General features: G+C 43.8%; 1 protein-coding gene across 3 annotated transcripts in view; it reads right to left on the reverse strand.

Moving 5' to 3' along the window:
- Nucleotides 1-572: 572 nt before the first annotated feature.
- Nucleotides 573-18,067, reverse strand: part of DENND10 (DENN domain containing 10) — a 32,969-nt gene continuing 15,474 nt past the window's right edge. For all 3 annotated transcript variants that reach the window (XM_030806408.1, XM_012505684.2, XM_030806415.1), the window contains 5 exons: nucleotides 16,921-17,032; nucleotides 13,804-13,904; nucleotides 7,484-7,591; nucleotides 4,434-4,528; nucleotides 573-2,101 (listed from right to left, as the gene is read on the reverse strand). In XM_030806408.1, the coding sequence (XP_030662268.1) occupies nucleotides 1,925-2,101; nucleotides 4,434-4,528; nucleotides 7,484-7,591; nucleotides 13,804-13,904; nucleotides 16,921-17,032 (593 nt within the window). In that variant the 3' untranslated portion in view covers nucleotides 573-1,924. The remainder of the gene's footprint in view (nucleotides 2,102-4,433; nucleotides 4,529-7,483; nucleotides 7,592-13,803; nucleotides 13,905-16,920; nucleotides 17,033-18,067) is intronic.

Consider the following 18,067-nt stretch of genomic DNA (forward strand, 5'->3'; position numbering starts at 1 on the left):
GGTGGAGGTTTAACCACTAACAGATGACAGAAATGTGAAGGCACCTTCCAAGGACAGGAGAATGAAGTTACAGAGGTGGCTCCAGGAAGGTGAGTGGAGGAGGGCTAGGGCGGGAGGAAAGAGTGTGTGGTGAGGGACGGCTTGAACTTTTTTTTTTTTTTTTTTTTGAGACCAGGCTGGAGTGCAATGGTGCAATCTCGGCTCACTGCAACCTCCGCCTCCTGGGTTCGAGCAATTCTGCCTCAGCCTCCCAAGTAGCAAGTAGCTGGGATTACAGGCACGTGCCACCACGCCCAGCTAATTTTTGTACTTTTAGTAGAGATAGGGTTTCACCACATTGGCCAGGTTAGTCTGGAACTCCTGATCTCAGGTGATCCGCCCACCTCGGCCTCCCAAAGTGCTGGGATCACAGGCATGAGCCACCACGCCCTTGGCCATCTTGAACTTTCAGACAGGTCTTTTAAAAATTCCCTAGTGCCCTCACAGTTGAAAAAAGGTATTTTTTCCCCGTTTTCTTTGTAATGAGCAGAATTAGAGAAAGAGGGGACAATTCGTCACCCACCTAAAAGTAGTTGAATATCAAAATATTTCAATTTTATTTCTGCATCATAAATTTATAATTTTAACAACTTTGATCATTAGCTAATATAGTAATACAAAAAAATGAGGAAAAAGATGTTAATATTTTTCATTTCCATAAAGTGCAGATTTAATTTTCAATTATTTGCCTTAGTAAACACCATCTTATTTCAGGTCCTCCCTGCCCTCACTCAAAAAGACAGGGTGTTTAATTTTTATTTAACAAATATGTAATACCAAGAAAAAGATGAAAGATCCAATAATGTTTTTTGCAAACATGTTTCCAGGTAAGATTTCCAAGGACATCAGTACTGAGTGAAAAATAATCCTTTACAATCAATATGAATGAATACACTAACAAGTACATCATTTAGACCTCCATGCTTATTTGGCAATTTTAAGGTCTCCAGTTATGAAAAAGGTACATAAATGAATACAAACAATTGGCTTGACATGTGGCCAAACTACTTTCATCGAAGTTGTCGAAGACTTTCTCTGGTTTTGGCCCCTGTAGGAAGATTAATTAATCTCATATTCCCTTAGCAATAATCTAAGGTCACTGTTTCAGTCCTACATACTTTTATATTCAGTGGGCTTCTTAGTTTATCACATAAGGACTGGCACTTTTTTCAAAAGAATATTGCTAACAGGGTTAAATGAGTGCTAATGGCTGAACGTTTGCCAAATGCTTACTTCTGTGATAGTATAAATATGGATTATTAAGGTTGTCTACTCAAGTATAAAATACATGCAAAACTCTTATAATATAGGCAAAATGCTCAAAGGCCGGGAAAAACCTTTTTTTTTTTTTTTTTTTTTTAACTTTTACAAGAAAGTGCAACTGCAGGGTCTCTTGAATGATCTTCTAGACAGTTCCGCAGAAAACTTAGCAGTTTGGCTCAGAAAGTAGAGTTCCTCAGGAGGAATTAAAGTTCTTCCTAGAAGAATACAAAGCAACGTTTCAGGCAGCTTTCTGAAAATAAACCATTAGCTTATGACTACACAGTGAGACAAACTGGAACGTGTAATAATGAAGGCTTTCAGGTTTGTCGTGATATGCTTTTTTTCTCTTACCCCAGGACCTCTAGCTGTTTTGTAATGTTATATAAAGTAGTTATAGCACTTTGTCCAGCACTGACAGCAGGCAGGAAACTAATCAGCTAGGAGAAAATCAGAAGTGTGTTCATGTGTTTCATTGTTTTTCAGGTCAAATCTCAATACTTGCAAATAAATCACTAAAAATATATAACAGTTTCTCTGTTATTTTCAGGACTTCATGTAGTTAATGGATAATCAGAGCGAAAGGGCTTTCTATCAGTCATCAGTGATACGTTCTGTCACAGAGTCAGATTTTCAGCATTTGTTCCGCTGCTGCTAGATGATAAAGGAAGTTTTCTGTTGCTGGTGGAAATCGTTTTTGCTTTAGTGCCTCCAAATTAAGGACTCTCTTTTCTCCATCAGCTGAAACTTCTGAAAACGGTGCTAGGTTGGTAAAGATTTCTCTTGTTTTTAGAGCAATATCCTTTAATAGAACAGGAAAATATGCAACACGTTAGTATCGAAATTTGAATATTTAGTCTCTAGAATTCTTCTTGCTATTTTTTCAGACTGTTTATAAATTATGAAAAATTAGTTCGGCGTGGTGGCTTATGCCTGTAATCCCAGCACTTTGGGAGACCGTGGCAGGAGGACGGCTTGAGCCAGGAGTTAGAGGCTGAGTGAGCCATGATTGCACCACTGCACTCCAGCCTGGGCAACCCTGTCTCAAAAACGAACAACAAAAAACTCCTTTTGTTGTTGTTGTTTTCGAGACAGGGTCTCGCTCTGTTACCCAGGTTGCAGTGCAGTGGTGCAATCATGGCTCACTGCAGCCTCGACCTCCCAGGCTCAAGTGATCTACCCACCTCAGCCTCCTGAGTAGCTGGGACTACAGGCGTGCGCCACCACACCCAGCTAAATTTTTAATACTTTTTGTAGAGATGGGCTTTCACCATGTTGCCCAAGCTGGTCTCAAACTCCTGGGCTCAAGCGATCTGCCCACCTTGGCCTCCCAAACTGCTGGGATTGTAGATCTGAGCCATTGCATCTGGTCTGATCATTCTTTTTAAAGGAAAAATTAGGAAAAATGAAACAAAATTAACTTAGAAAAATCACAGTGTGCGGTTTTTTTTTTTTTTTTTACAATTTTAATCATTTTCTGAGTGTATAATTCAGTGGCATTAAGTACATTTGCAGCATTGCACAACCATCACCACTATTTCCACCACGTTTCATCATCACAAACAGAAACTCTGTACCCATTAAACAATAATCCCATTTCCCCTCGCTTAGCCCCTAGGAACCACTATTCTGTTTTCTAACTCTGAATTTGTCTGCTCTAAATAGCTCATATAAGTGGAATCATACAACGTTTACCCTTTAGTGTCTGGCTTATTTCATTAGCATGGTTTCAAAGTTCATCCATGCTATAGCATGTATCAGAATTCTGTTCCTTCCCTCCCCCCAACAAAAGCCACATTCAAAACATTCCATTCCTTTTTAAGCTGAGTAATATTCTATTGTATATAAAGACTACATTTTGCTTGCCCATTCATCTGCTGAAGGACACTGGGTGGCTTCTGCCACGTTTTGGCTACTGTGAGTAACACTGCTATGGATATTTCCATACAAGTACAGTCGTGCATCACATAATGACGTTTTGGTCAACCAGGGACCACGTATGCAGTGGTATTTCTTTCATTTTTTTTTTTTTTTTTTGAGACGGAGTTTCACTCTTGTTGCCCAGGCTGGAGTGCAGTGGCACAATCTCGGCTCACTGCAACCCCCGCCTCCCGGGTTCAAGTGATTCTCCTGCCTCGGCTTCCCACGTAGCTGGGATTAACAGGCGCCCACCACCACACCTGGCTAATTTTTGTATTTTTTTTGTATTTTTAGTAGAGACGGGGTTTCACCATGTTGGCCAGGATGGTCTCGAACTCCTGACCTCAGATGATCTGCCTGCCTCGGCCTCCCAAAGTGCTGGGATTACATGCATGAGCCACCGGGCCCAGCCGAGTCCCTGCTTTCAATTATTTTGGGTATATACCCAGGAACAGCACTGCTAAATCATATGGTAACTCGATGTTTAACTTTTTGAGAAATGCTGCTATTGTTTTTTGAAGGAATCTCTTCCCAAAAGTCCTCTTCTGCCTGGGATGAATAACCCGGCACCTGCCAGCAGGCTTTATTGCTTTTGGGTGGCTGAGGACTCACTAAAGTGCTCATTAAAATCATGTCTTCTGGCCAGGCATGGTGGCTCACGCCTGTAATCTCAGCACTTTGGGAGGCTGAGGTGGGTGAAGCACTTTAGGTCAGGAGTTCAAGATCAGCCTGGTCAACGTGGTGAAACCCCATCTCTACTAAAAGTACAAGATTAGTCAGGTGTGGTGGCAGGCCCCTGTAATCCCAGTGCCTGCTACTTGGGAGGCTGAGGCAGGAGAATCGTTTGAACCCGCATGGTGGAGGTTGCAGTGACCCAAGATTGCACCACTGCACTCCACCCTCGGCGACAGTGAAACTCAAAAAAGAAAAAAAAGTCATGTCTTCTTCCTTGTTTGCTGACATCATTAATTCATTCATGTATTTTTGAACCCTTACAGCATTCCCAGCACTTTTACTTGCCCTCCCCAAGGTCTCATACATCATACTGTCATCTAGGTAGCACTTTTAGTCTGTGAACAACACAGTAATGCAAAACTCAAATTCACATATGTTGCCGATATTGTAAGAATATGTCTTTAATGCTGGGGGATACGTGGGCAACGAGGATTCTCATGGGTCAGGACTTTCAGTAAGTCAGAAGGTGAGGGAGTTACCTGTACAACCTGGCTCTCTGATTTCTCTGGATCTTCTGCAGACTGAACAATTAGCTGACCCATTTCTTTGTGCAGTTTACCCATTGCCATGGCCTCTGGTGAGATCGAGAAGGTGAATATTTAGAAATTGACATAATAGAGAACAATCATGCCATCTATCTGAAAACTTGAAAGACCACACTGAGGGAATTTTCAAAAAGCAGCTGACAACCTCCCACATGTCCATTTTATCACTAGACACAAATATGACAACATGCTGGGAGGAAACGCATAATATAATCGTGATTTATACTTCTTGGCCAACATAAAAACAAATCACACCAAACCAGATTTCCCCTTCACACCCACCTGACCAGAATTTTTATTTTTCTTCCCAGACAAAGCATAATGAACAATTCTGACTACGGCTAAGTCGTAACTATAAGCCAAGAGTCTGACGTTCTAGTCCAGCTCTTTACAGTTAAGAAATTTATCTTTCTGGCGGGAATATTGTGAAAGAGGAGCTTCCTGTCAGTTCTGTAGAAGCCAGCTGGGCACTCAATTCGTTTAGATTCTTAGAAATGAGCAAAGGAAACCACCTAAGTTAGCTTGGTTACATACATTGCTACTGTCTGCACTGAGGAGGTTAACAGAAACTCGTCTGTCACTTCAAGAGACAAACTGCATTCAAATGGTGCGGATTAGGATGAGCCCATTTTATAGACACAGAGCAACACAGGGCAGCAGGGAGATGGCCACCCTTTCCGGTCCTAATGCTTCAGCTGCTTAAGTGGCCCTGGCCACAGCCAGTTTTCTTTCACTTTCGCTTTGCAAAAGGCAGTTATTTCCTAAAGATCTGACCCCATAGTTTGAATTTTTCACCATAAGCATGCATTATGTTTGCAATTTTAAAAGGAATTAAAGGAAAGCCAGTTATGGTTCCATTAATTTGAATTGTTCACATAATCGAATCTAACAATTCCCAATGAGTCAGCATTCAGCTGCCCCCACTTTTAGGAGAAAGATAAGTGACAAAACAAAGCTGTTAATCAGTAATCCCATCTAAAACCACTACCTGAGTAGTGCTCTGGGCTCAACACACATTTAAGCCAATCTTTTCTACTTTATGTAGCTGTAATTTGGGACAATTTATTTATTTATTTATTTTATTTATTTATTTTGAGACGGAGTCTCGCTCTGCTGCCCAGGCTGGAGTGCAGCGGCGCGATCTTGGCTCACTGCAAGCTCCGCCTCCAGGTTCACGCCATTCTCTTGCCTCAGCCTCCCAAGTAGCTGGGACTACAAGCGCCTGCCACCACGCCCAGCTAATTTTTTGTATTTTTAGTAGAGACGGGGTTTCACCGTGTTAGCCAGGCTGGTCCCAATCTCCTGATCTTGTGATCCACCCGCCTTGGCCTCTGAAAGTGCTGGGATACAGACGTGAGCCACAGTGCCTGGCCTAATTTGGAACAATTTAAAATGTCTGAGAATGCCACTCTAACACTAGTACACCCTTTCCTGATCATTAGCTCTAAGAACAGTTTCATTCCCTTATGCTTACTGAGACATGCTTCAAAAAGATTTTCCATGCTGGAGTCACATTTAACCCTGTGTAGTGATAAACATCTACATATTTTTTGATACTCCTTTCTTCAAGAGGTGAAGACTTATTCCTCTCTCAAGTGTTGACTAAACTTAGTGATTTGCTTCTAACAAATAGCATATGGAGGAAGTAATGGTGACTATCAAGACAAGATTATAAAACGCACTGTGACTTCCTTTTCTCTCTCGGGTCACTCACTCCTGGGGATCCAGCTGTCATATTGTAAGAACACTCAAGCAGCCCTATGGAGAGGCCCATGGCAGAAGGAACTGAGGCCCCCTGCCAACAGCCATGCACGTTGAAAGTGGATGTTCTGGCCCCAGTGGAGCCTTCAGATGACTGTGGCTCTGGGATATTGTGACTGAAACTTCCTGAACCAAAACTACCTCTAGATAAGTCATTCCTGATCCGCCAAAACTGTGAGATAAATATTTGCTGTTTTAAAACATGATGGCTCACGCCTGTAACCCCAGCACTTTGAGAGGCTGAGGCCAGTGGATCACTTGAGGTTAGGAGTTCGAGACCAGCCTGGCCGACATGTTGAAACCCTGTCTCAACTAAAAATACAAAAATTAGGCCAGGCGCAGTGGCTCATATATGTAATCCCAGCACTTTGAGAGGCCGAGGCAGGCGGATCACGAGGTCAGGAGTTCAAGACCAGCCTGAGCAACATGGTGAAACCCCATCTCCACTAAAAATACAAAATTAGCTGGGCACGGTGGCGGGTGCCTGTAATCCCAGCTACTCAGGAAGCTGAGGCAGGAGAATCACTTGAACCTGGGAGGCGGAGGTTGCAGTGAGCCAAGATTGCACCATTGCACTCCAGCCTGGGCAACAGAGTAAGACTCCATTTCAAAAAAAAAAATATATATATATATATATATATAGCTGAGCATGGTGGTGCATGCCTGTAAACCCAACTACTTGGGAGGCTGAGACATGACAATCACCTGAACCCGGAAGGCACAGGCTGCAGTGAGCCAAGATCAGGCCACTGCACTCCAGCCCGGACAACAGAGGAAGACTCTGCCTCAAAAAAAAAAAAAAAAAAAAAAAAAAAAAAGAAAGAAAGAAAAGAAAAAGAAAAGGAATATGTGTTGTTTTAAACCACTAAGTTCTGTATGACTCAGAGACATTTCAAAATTAAGAAAATAAAAAATAAACCGCTAAGTTCTAAAGTGATTTGTTATGTGGCAGTAGATAATACACCTTGTTTAAACACAAAAGTGGTGAAACAAGATGAACAGACTATTTAACTTCTTAGCATATAATCTGCTGCATAAGCACCCGGGATGTTCTGCTAATATGTCTATGTCTATAGGAATAAACGTTGTGTTCTAGACACGGAAATATCCATCTTCAGCAAAGTGGGTAAGCCAGCCCTCAAATACTGGTTTTAGAGAATCAGCCTAAAAATGTACAACTGTTTGGCTTGTATCTTGTATCAAGAACAGAACAGAGAACAAACCTTTTGCAAGCGGAGCAATGGTAATCTCACTCTCTGCCAGATTCACAAACACATCATAGAAGTCTGGTCTGTTGCTCACCTCCAAGTCTACAAATCCGGCGACGTAACCTGCATCACAAACATGAGCAACCTTACTGGAGTAAGAAGAAATATGTGAACCCGTCAAAAGAATTGGGTCTAAAAGCTCATCGAGTGCTCTCTTTCACTGCTTTATTCATTCGGGAACATTAGCTGCACCCTGTGGCAGTTAGTAAGACTACATTATTATCAGTTGCCTGAAGACATTCACACAACACCAAATATTCCAAAATTATCCATCAGTGTCAAGGACAAGACTGATGTAGGGCATTTACTTTCCAATCATTGCTCTTGGGGTCAAGAATGACAGCTGGGGCAGAAGGTAGCCAGGACTCTCTTGACTGATGTTCCCCCTTCAGGTCTTTGCCTTCAGGAAACCAATGCCAAATGCATGGTTCTCAGAGTGGAAATGGCATCATCTTTAAGGATTCAAGGCAACTCAGGAATTAGCAGACCTCTGGGATTGGTGTTAGAACAATGATTCCCAGATTTTTTTGATTTCACAGAGCAATACAACTACCAAAAAAAAAAATTATTTGAGGAGTGACTGATATGGTTTGGATCTGTGTTCCCACCCAAATCTCATGTCGAACTGTAATCCTCAATGTTGGAGGTGGGGCCGGGTGGGAGGTGACTGGATCATGGGGGTGATTTCTCATGAACGGTTTAGCACCATCCCCTTAGTGTGGTTCTCGTGATTGAGTTCTCACAAGATCTGGTTAAAAGTGTATAGCACCTTCCCCCACCTTCCTCCTGCTCCAGCCACGTAAGACGTGCCTGCTTCCCCTTCACCCTCCGCCATGATTGTAAGTTTCCTGAGGCCTCCACAGAAGCAGAAGCCACTATGCTTGCCGTACAGCCTGCAGAACTGTGAGCCAATTCAACTGCTTTTCTTTATAAATTACCTAGTTTCAGTTGTTTTTTTTTTTGAGACAGAGTCTGGCTCTGTCACCAAGGCCAGAGTGCAGTAGCGTGATCTTGGCTCACCACCTCCCAGGTTCAAGAGATTCTCCTGCCTCAGCCTCCTGAGTAGCTGGGACTACAGGCGTGCACCACCACGCCTGGCTAATTTTTGTATTTTGAGTAGAAATGGGGTTTCACCATATTGGCCAGACTGGTGTCGAACTCCTGACCTTGTGATCTGCCTGCCTCAGCCTTCCAAAGTGCTGGGATTACAGGCGTGAGCCACTGCACCTGGCCTTTTTGTTTGTTTGTTTTTGAGACAGAGTCTTGCTCTGTTGCCCAGGCTGGAGTGCAGTGGCACGATCTTGGCTCACTGCAACCTTCACCTCCTGGGTTCAAGCAATTTTCTTTTCTCAGCCTCCTGAGTAGCTGGGACTACAGGCATATGCCACCACACCTGGCTGAATTTTGTATGATTAGTAAAGACAGGATTTCACCATATTGGTCAGCCTGGTCTTGAACTCATGACCTCAGGTGATCCACCCACTTTGGCCTCCCAAAGTGCTGGGATTACAGGTGTGAGCCATCTTGCCCGGCCTTCAGTTATTTCTTTATAGCAGTGCAAGAACACACTAATACAAGGACCAATTTATCATTCCTAGAGTTTTACTTTACCAAGCAAGGACAGTTAAAAAATAACAGATGGGGGGCAGTGGCTCATGCCTGTAATCCCAGCACTTTGGAAAGCTGAGGTGGGAGGATCACCTGAGGCCAGGAGTTTGAGACTGTCCTGGCCAACATGATGAAACCCTGTCTCTACTAAAAATACAAAAATTAGCTGGTGGCCAGGCACGGTGGCTCATGCCTGTAATCCTAGCACTTTGGGAGGCCGAGGTGGGTGGATTGCTTGAGCTCAGGAGTTCGAGGCCTGCCTGGGCAACATGGCGAAACCCCATCTTTAATAAAAATATTTAAAAAAAAAAATTAGCTGGGCATGGTGGCACATGCCTGTAGTCCCTGTTACTTGGGAGGCTGAGGCATGAGAATTGCTTGAACCTGGGAGGTGGAAGTTGCAGTGAGCCAAGATCACACCACTGCACCCCAGCCTGGGCAACAGAGCGAGACTCTGTCTCAAAAAAATAAAATAAAATAAAATAATTTAAAAAACAACAAAACCAAAGCCTACTGCTGAGAGCCAGACCCAGGCCCACCCATGAATGAGAAAATGTGACAGATGACAAGTAATATTACTCATTACTGAAAAAAGAGACTATTCAATAAATGTCCTGCTCCAGGTGGTTATCCATAGGGTAAAAAAGTTCAGTCAGATCCCAAACTCACAAACTACACAAAAAATTATTCCAGATAAATTAATAACTTAACTGGGAAATAAAAAACATTAAAAATTTTTAGGCCAGGCACAGTAGCTCACACCTATAATCTCAGCACTTTCGGAGGCCAAGGCCGGAGGACTGTCTGAGCTCAAGAGTTTGAGACCAGCCAGGGCAACATGGTGAAACCTTATGTCTACAAAAAAAAAAAAACAAACACAAAAATTAGCCAGGCATGCTGGCACATGCCTGTAGTCCCAGCTACTTGGGAGGCTGGGGTAGAAGGATGGCTTAAGCCCAGGAGGTGGAGGTTGCAGTGAGCCAAGACTGAGCCACTGCACTCCAGCCTGGGTGACAGAGCAAGACCCTGTCTCAAAAAAAGACATAACAACCAAACAAAAAAAAAACAAAAAAAAAAAGAAAAAGAGAAAGAAAAATTTTCATAAGAAAATGGCCAGGCACAGTGGCTCATGCCTATAATCCCAGAGCCCAGGAATTCAAGACAAGCCCAGGCAATAAAGCAAGACCTTGTCTTTAAAAAAAAATACAGATGGCTGGGCGCAGTGGCTCCTGCCTGTAATCCCAGAACTTTGGGAGGCCAAGGCAGGTGGATCATCTGAGGTCAGGAGTTCGAGACCAGCCTGACCAATATGGTGAAACCCTGTCTCTACTAAAAATACAAAAATTAGCCAGGCGTGGTGGTGGGCGCCTGCAGTCCCAGCTACTCAGGAGGCTGAGATAGGAGAATGGCGTGAACCAGGGAAGTGGAGGTTGCAGTGAGCTGACAGCGTGCCACTGCACTCTGGCCTGGACAACAGAGGGAGACTCCATCTCAAAAAAGACAGGCAATAACAAACTATGGCAAGGATGTAGAGAAAAAGAACTCTCGTACACTGTTGGTGGGAATGTAAATTAATACAGTCACTATGGAGAACAGTATGGAAATTTCTCAAAAAACTAAAAATAGAACTACCATATGATCCAGCAATCCCATTGCTGGGTATTTACCCCCAAAAAAGGAAATCAGTTTATCAAAGAGATACCACCACTCCCATGTTCATTGCAGCACTGTTCACAACCACCAAGATTTGGAATCAAACTGAGTGTCCATCAACAGATGAATGGAAAAGAAAATGTGGTGCGTATACACAGTGGAATATTATGCAGCCATAAAAAGGAATGAAATCCTGTCATTTGCAACAACATGGATGGAACTGGAGGCATCATGTTAAGTAAAAGAAGCCAGGGACAGAAAGACAAATTTTGCATGTTCTCACTTATTTGGGGAAGCTAAAAATTAAAACAATGGAACTCAGGGAGATAGAGAGTAGAATGGTGGGTACCAGAGGTTAGGAAGGGTAGTGGGGAGAGGGGGAAAATTTGGGATGGTTAGTGGATACAAAAATATAGTTAGAATGAATAAGATCTAGTATTTGATAGCACAATAGGGTGACTACAGTGAATGATAGTTTACTGTATATTTAAAAATAACTAGAAGTTGGCTGGGCACAGTGGCTCACACCTGTAATCCCAACACTTTAGGAAGCTGAGGCGGGTGGATCACCTGAGGTCAGAAGTTGGAGACCAGCCTGGCCAACATGGTAAAACCCCATCTCTACTCTCTACCAAAAATATAAAAAAATTAGCTGGGCATGGTGGTGCACACCTGTAATCCCAGCTACTCGGGCAGCTGAGGCAGGAGAATCGCTTGATCCTGGGAGGTGGAGGCTGTAGTATGCTGAGATCGTGCCACTGCACTCCAGCCTGGGCAACAGAGTGAGACTCCAACTCAAAAAAAACAAAAAACAAAAAACAAAAAAAACTAGAAGTGGAATCACAATGTTCTTAACACAAAGAAATCATAAATGCTTGAGGTAATGGATACTGCAATTACCCTGATGTAAACATTATACATTGTAGGCCTGTATCAAAACATCACATGTACCCCATAAATACATATACCTATTATATACCCATAATAATTAAAAAGATTAAAAAAAAAGTCACTGATAAACTTTTAAGACTAGAACTTTACAAGTTCGGCCAGGCACAATGGCTTATGCCTGCAATCCAGGCACTTTGGGAGGCCGAGGCGGGAGGATCACCTAAGGTAAGAAATTTGAGACCAGCCTGGCCAACATGGAGAAACTGTCTCTACTAAAAATACAAAAATTAGCTGGGCATGGTGGCAGGTGCCTGTAATCCCAGCTACTAGGGAGGCTAAGGCAGGAGAATTGCTTGAACCCAGGAGGCGGAGGTTGCAGTGAGCTGAGATCACACTATTGCACTACAGCCTGGGTAACAAGAACAAAACTCCATCTCAAGAAAAAAAAAAAAAACTTTACAGGTTAAATATAGGTTGCATTTTTTTTGTTTTATAATTTAAAAATTTTAAAAGATGGGTCTCCTATGTTGCCCAGGCTGGTCTGGAACTTCTGGGCTCAGGCGATCACCCCACTTCGGCCTCCCAAAGTGCTGGGATTACAGGTGTGAGCCACTGTGCTCAGCCAAAAATAGGCTGCATTTTGATGATGGCTGAACAACAATGTGAATGTACTTAATGCCACTGAACTATATGTTTACAAATGGTTAAAAAGGTAAAGTAGCTGTGCGTAGTGGCTGACGCCTGTAATCCCAACAGTGTGAGAGGCCAAGACAGGCAGATCGCTTGAGTTCAGGAGTTCAAGACCAGCCTGAGCAACATACGAAGACCTGGTCTCAAAAAAAAAAGGAAATCTTTTTTTTTTCTGGAGACAGAGTCTCGCTCTGTCGCCCTAGCTGGAGTGCAGTGGCTCAGTCTCGGCTCACTGCGACCTCCACCTCCTGGGTTCAAGCGATTCTTGTGCCTCAGCTTCCAGAGTAGCTGGAACTACAGGCACCCACCACCACACCCGGCTAATTTTTTTTTTTGGTATTTTAGTAGAGACAACGGTTTCACCATGCTGGCCAGGGTGGTCTCAAACTCCTGAGCTCAGGCAATCCACTCGCCTCAGCCTCCTAAAGTGCTAGGATTATAGGCATGAGGCACCGCGCCCGGCCAAAAAAAGGTAAATCCTATATGCATTTTACAATTTTTTTTTTTTTTTGAGACAGAGTTTCACTTGTTGCCCAGGCTGGAGTGCAATGGCGTGATCTCGGCTCACTGCAACCTCCGCCTTCCGGGTTCAAGCGTTTCTCCTGCCTCAGCCTCCCAAGTAGCTGGGATTACAGGCATGCGCCACCATACCCAGCTAATTTTTTGTATTTTTAGTAGAGACGGGGTTTCTCCATGTTGGTCAGGCTGGTCTTGAACTCCCGACCTCAGGTGATCTGCCCACCTTGGCCTCCCAAAGTGCTGGGATTACAGGCATGAGCTACCGCGCCCGGCCACAGTTTTTTTTTAAACTAAAAAAAAAAAAAATTTTAAGGGCAAAAAATTGATTGCATGTGCCAAAGAAATAATAAAGGATCAGTATTCCACTTAGGAATGCACAAAATAAAAACAAAAAACCCTCTTTAAAGTGGAATAAAATTAGCTGGGCTTGGTGGCGCATGCCTGTAATCCCAGCTACTTGGGAGGCTAGGGCAGGAGAATTGAAGGCCGACGTTGCAGTAAGCTAAGATCGCGCCATTGCACTCCATCCTGGGCAACAAGAGTGAAAATCTGTCTCAGGGGGCCGGGCGCAGTGGCTCACGCCTGTAATCCCAGCACTTTGGGAGGCCGAGGCGGGTGGATCACGAGGTCAGGAGATCGAGACCACGGTGAAACCCCGTCTCTACTAAAAAAATACAAAAAATCAGCCAGGCGCGGTGGTGGGCGCCTGTAGTCCCAGCTACTCCGGAGGCTGAGGCAGGAGAACGGCGTGAACCCGGGAGGCGGAGGTTGCAGTGAGCCAAGATTGTGCCACTGCACTCCAGCCTGGGCAACAGAGCAAGACTCCGTCTCAAAAAAAAAAAAAAAAAAATCTGTCTCAGGAAAAAAAAAAAAGTGAAACAGTTCCTCCCCTCCCCTGGGATCCTCTTGTCTACCTGTGCACATCTGCAGGGCTTCCAGCTCATCGGCGTTGAGGTGCACGTAAGAGTGAAGGATGGTCCAGTCCTGTCGGTGCCACACCAGGGCAGGCAGAGTCCTGGGGAATCAAGGCAAGAATTGAAGTTATTGCTGGTCCACACCTTAAAGACTCAGCCTGCCCCTTCTCCTCTTCCTGAGGAGGAAATGAAGAGGGTAGAGTCTACAGCTAATCAGGGACAGAAGTGAGACCAAGCCTCAAATGTGCTAACCTCTGGGCTTCAAATTAAAGCAATGCAATGTTTTATTATTTATTTTTTTGAGATGGAGTTTCACTCGTCACCCAAGCTGGAGTGCAATGGCATGATTTTGGCTCACTGCAACCTCCACCTCTGGGGTTCAAGTAATTCTCCTGCCTCAGTCTCCCAAGTAGCTGAGACTACAGGCGCCTGCCACCACGGCCCGGTTAATGTTTGTATTTTTAGTGGAGATCGGGTTTCACCATGTTGGCCAGGCTGATCTTGAACTCCTGACCTCAGGTGACCAGCCTGCCTTGGCCTCCCAAAGTGCTGGGATTACAGGCGTGAGCCACTGCACCCAGCCTCTATGCAATGTTTTAAACTCTGCTTTTGGGGATCAGATCAGCTACAGAAAGCTCAAGGTGAAGTTTCAAAAGATCCCTGTGGTAGCAAGGAGTGACGCTTCTAAGGTTTTCCTCTGAAAATCCCACTCTGGAGACTGCCATGGAAAGGGAGTCTGAGGGTAAAATTCAAAGTCACCTCTGCAAGCAAGAAATTTTCTGGAAGTCTCCCATTTATATTTAAAATTTTAGTAAAACTCGCAAACCAAGTGTGTTTGTTTTCCTACGACACAGGTTTCCCTGAAAAAAACTTATGGTAGAATAATGACTGCAACAAGATGTATCAAGTTTACCTGTGGCTTCATGAACCCCCTGGTGCCCTGCTAAATATCTCAGAAGCTGTGACCGCTCCAGTTTAAGTAGCATACGTAGAGGGGGAAAAGGTGATGGGATAGAAAATATAGGCTTTTGGACCCAGAGAGGGCAGGGTAAAAATTCTGGCCCTCTCACTTAAAATCTGATGCAATCATGACCATAACAATAATAACTTCTAAAGTGTGTCTTACAGGCTAGGTACATGTTAAGCATCTTACACAAATTATTTCCAGTCTTAAAAACAAACTTGTAAGTAGATATTACAATCTTCATTTTACAGATAAAGGAACACAGGCTCAGAAACAATATCTTTTGTTTTGTTTCTGTGACAGGGCCTCACTCCGTCGTCCAGACTGGGGTGCAGTGACGTGATCATGGCTCACTGCAGCCTCCACCTCCTGGGCTCAAGCGATTCTCCCACCTCAGCCTCCTGTGTAGCTCGGGCTACAGGTGCATGCCACCATGCGTGGCTAATTTTTATATTTTTTTTACAGAGCTGGGGTTTTGCTGTGTTGCCCAGTCTGGTCCTGAACTTCTGATCTAAGGCAATCTGCTAGCCTCAGCCTCCCAAAGTGCTGGGATTACAGGTGTGAGCCACCATGCCCGGCCAACATTCAGTATCTTTTATGTGTTCACAGAGCTAATAAGTTGCCCTCCCAAGATTTTAACTCAGGTCTTTCTGACTATGAAGCCTTTGTTCTTTTCATTACCTTATACCTATACTCTGCCAACCTTAATTTTCTCATTCATAAAACAGGGTAAAAATACTTTCTTGCAGGGTTCTTGTTATGAGTAAATTTAATAATTTAAGGTATCTTATAAAATGCCTGACATACAGTAAACCCAACACGAATGCTAAGTCCTCTTGCTTTTAAAGGAGGACCTGGCCGGGCGCAGTGGCTCACGCCTGTAATCCCAGTACTTCGGGAGGCCGAGACGGCAGATCACAAGGTCAAGAGATCGAGACCATCTTGGCCAACATGGTGAAACCCCATCTCTACTAAAAATACAAAGATTAGCTGGGCATGGTGGTGCGTGCCTGTAGTCTCAGCTACTCGGGAGGCTGAGGCAGGAGAATTACTTGAACCCGGGAGGTGGATGTTGCAGTGAGCCAAGATCACGCCACTGCACCACCCCAGCCTGGCAACAAAGCAAGAGATTCTGTCTCAAAAAAAAAAAAAAAAAAAAAAAAAGACCTAATGGCTGGGTGTGGTGGTTCATGTCTGTAATCTCAACAGAGGCAGGAGAATCACTTGAGCCCAGGAGTTCGAGACCAGCCTGGCCAACATAGTGAGACCCAAGAAACCCCATCTCGACAAAAAATATAAAATAAAATAAAAATGAAAAAAATTTAAAAGGACCTAGTAACAAGTTAGATTTAGTAAACAAAAAATCTTTAAAAATCTGTATGGCAGGTGGGGGAGCTGTTAGAGGGGGCAGGGCCTGCAGGCACCTCTTGGCCCTGAGCTGACCCCTCTGGCAAAAAAATTATTAACAACAACGAAATCTTTATGTATTTTGGCCGGGCACAGTGGCTCACACCTGTAATTCCAGCATTTTGGGAGGCCAAGGCATGAGGATCACTGGAGCCTAGGAGTTTGAGACCACCCTGGGCAACACAGCAAGACCCCATCTCTACTAAAAATGAAAATAAAATTTAAAAAATCTATATGTACTATCAAAATAAGAGTCTTTGTCCTGCTCTAAAACTTTTTAATTAAAACAAGAAAAAAAAAAGAGTCTTTGATAAAACTGAACAGAAGGAACAATTTACCTGAAACGGTTCAGCAAACTATGGCCCACAGGCTAACTGCCTGTCCTTGAAAATAAAGTTTCATTGACCACAGCCGTGCCGAGTCATTTATGTACGTGTCCTCCATGGTTGCTTTTGTGCTACCCAGGCAGTTGAGTAGTTGGGACAGTGACCATATGGCTCACAAACCTAAAATATTTACTGTCTGCCAAGGAAAAGTTTGCTAACCCCCTGCTCTAAAATAGTCATAAATAGTCCAAATCAGTGACTTTGAACTACTAGAGCTAAACAGAAACTTCAGACCAAAGGTGATATTTCACCACATGCTATTTATAGCAAATGTGCAACACAGCAGAGCACACAGTAACATCTAGTGCGGCAAACTGTCTGCCAACAAAGTTAACACTTTTTTATAATTAGAGATGATACCTGGTAAACTCCTGGACCGCTTCTATCTTGGGGTGATACACCACAATTCTTTTCTTTAGCATCAGTGCTGTGTGTAAGATAACAGTTTCCATTCCAAACTGAGATACAATGTCTTCAAAAAAGAGAAATTTTAATGTTACTGAATTACACATCATGCAAAGAAATAAAGATTTTTTTCTTCTTTTTTTCTTCGTTTTTTTTTTTTTTTTGAGACCGAGTCTCACTCTGTCACCCAGGCTGGAGTGCAGTGGCAAGATCTTTGCTCACTGCAACCTCTGCCTCCTGGGCTCAAGCGAGTCTCCTGCTTCAGTTTCCCGAGTAGCTGGGATTACAGGCACACACCACCACACCTGGCTAATATTTGTATTTTTAGTAGAGACAGGGTTTCACCATGTTGGCCAGGCTGATCTCGAACTCCTGACCTCAAGTGATCCACCCACCTTAGCCTCCCAAAGTGTTGGGATTACAGGTTTGAGTCACAGCACCTGGCCTACAAAATTATTTTTAATACAGAGAATTTAGGCAAATGTTGTAAAGCATACAAACACTTTATTTGGTGGAAGAGTAGATCTATCCTATGTCAGCTTCCCAGGATGTGTGCTCTGCCCCGCAAGGGACTCTATGATGGGATGCATACAGGAAGCTAGACTCACAAAAAACTGAAACAACTGATGTGAAGGGAACCAGCATCTTTCTATATCATTAAAACTTCCTGATTTAAAAAAAAAAAAAAAAAAAAGTCTGCCAGGTGCAGGGTGACTCATGTCTGTAATCCCAACACTTTGGGAGGCCAAGGTGGGAGGATCACTTGAGCCCAGGAGTTTGAGACCAGCCTGGGCAACATAGGGAGACTGTCTCTAAAAAATGTTTAAAAATTAGCTGGGGCTGGGCACAGTGTCTCACACTGTAATCCCAGCGCTTTGGGAGGCCTAAGCAGGCTGGTCATCTGAGGTCAGGAGTTTGACACTAGCCTGGCCAACATGGTGCAACCCCATCTCTACTAAAAATACAAAATTAGGCTGGGCGCAGTGGCTCACACCTGTAATTCCAGCACTTTGGGAGGCCGAGGTGGGTGGATCACCTGAGGTCAGGAGTTTGAGACCAGCCTGGCCAAAATGGTGAAACCCCATCTCTACTAAAAATATAA

The sequence above is a fragment of the Nomascus leucogenys genome, chromosome 3 (assembly GCF_006542625.1).
Source record: "Nomascus leucogenys isolate Asia chromosome 3, Asia_NLE_v1, whole genome shotgun sequence".
Lineage (NCBI taxonomy): Eukaryota > Metazoa > Chordata > Mammalia > Primates > Hylobatidae > Nomascus > Nomascus leucogenys.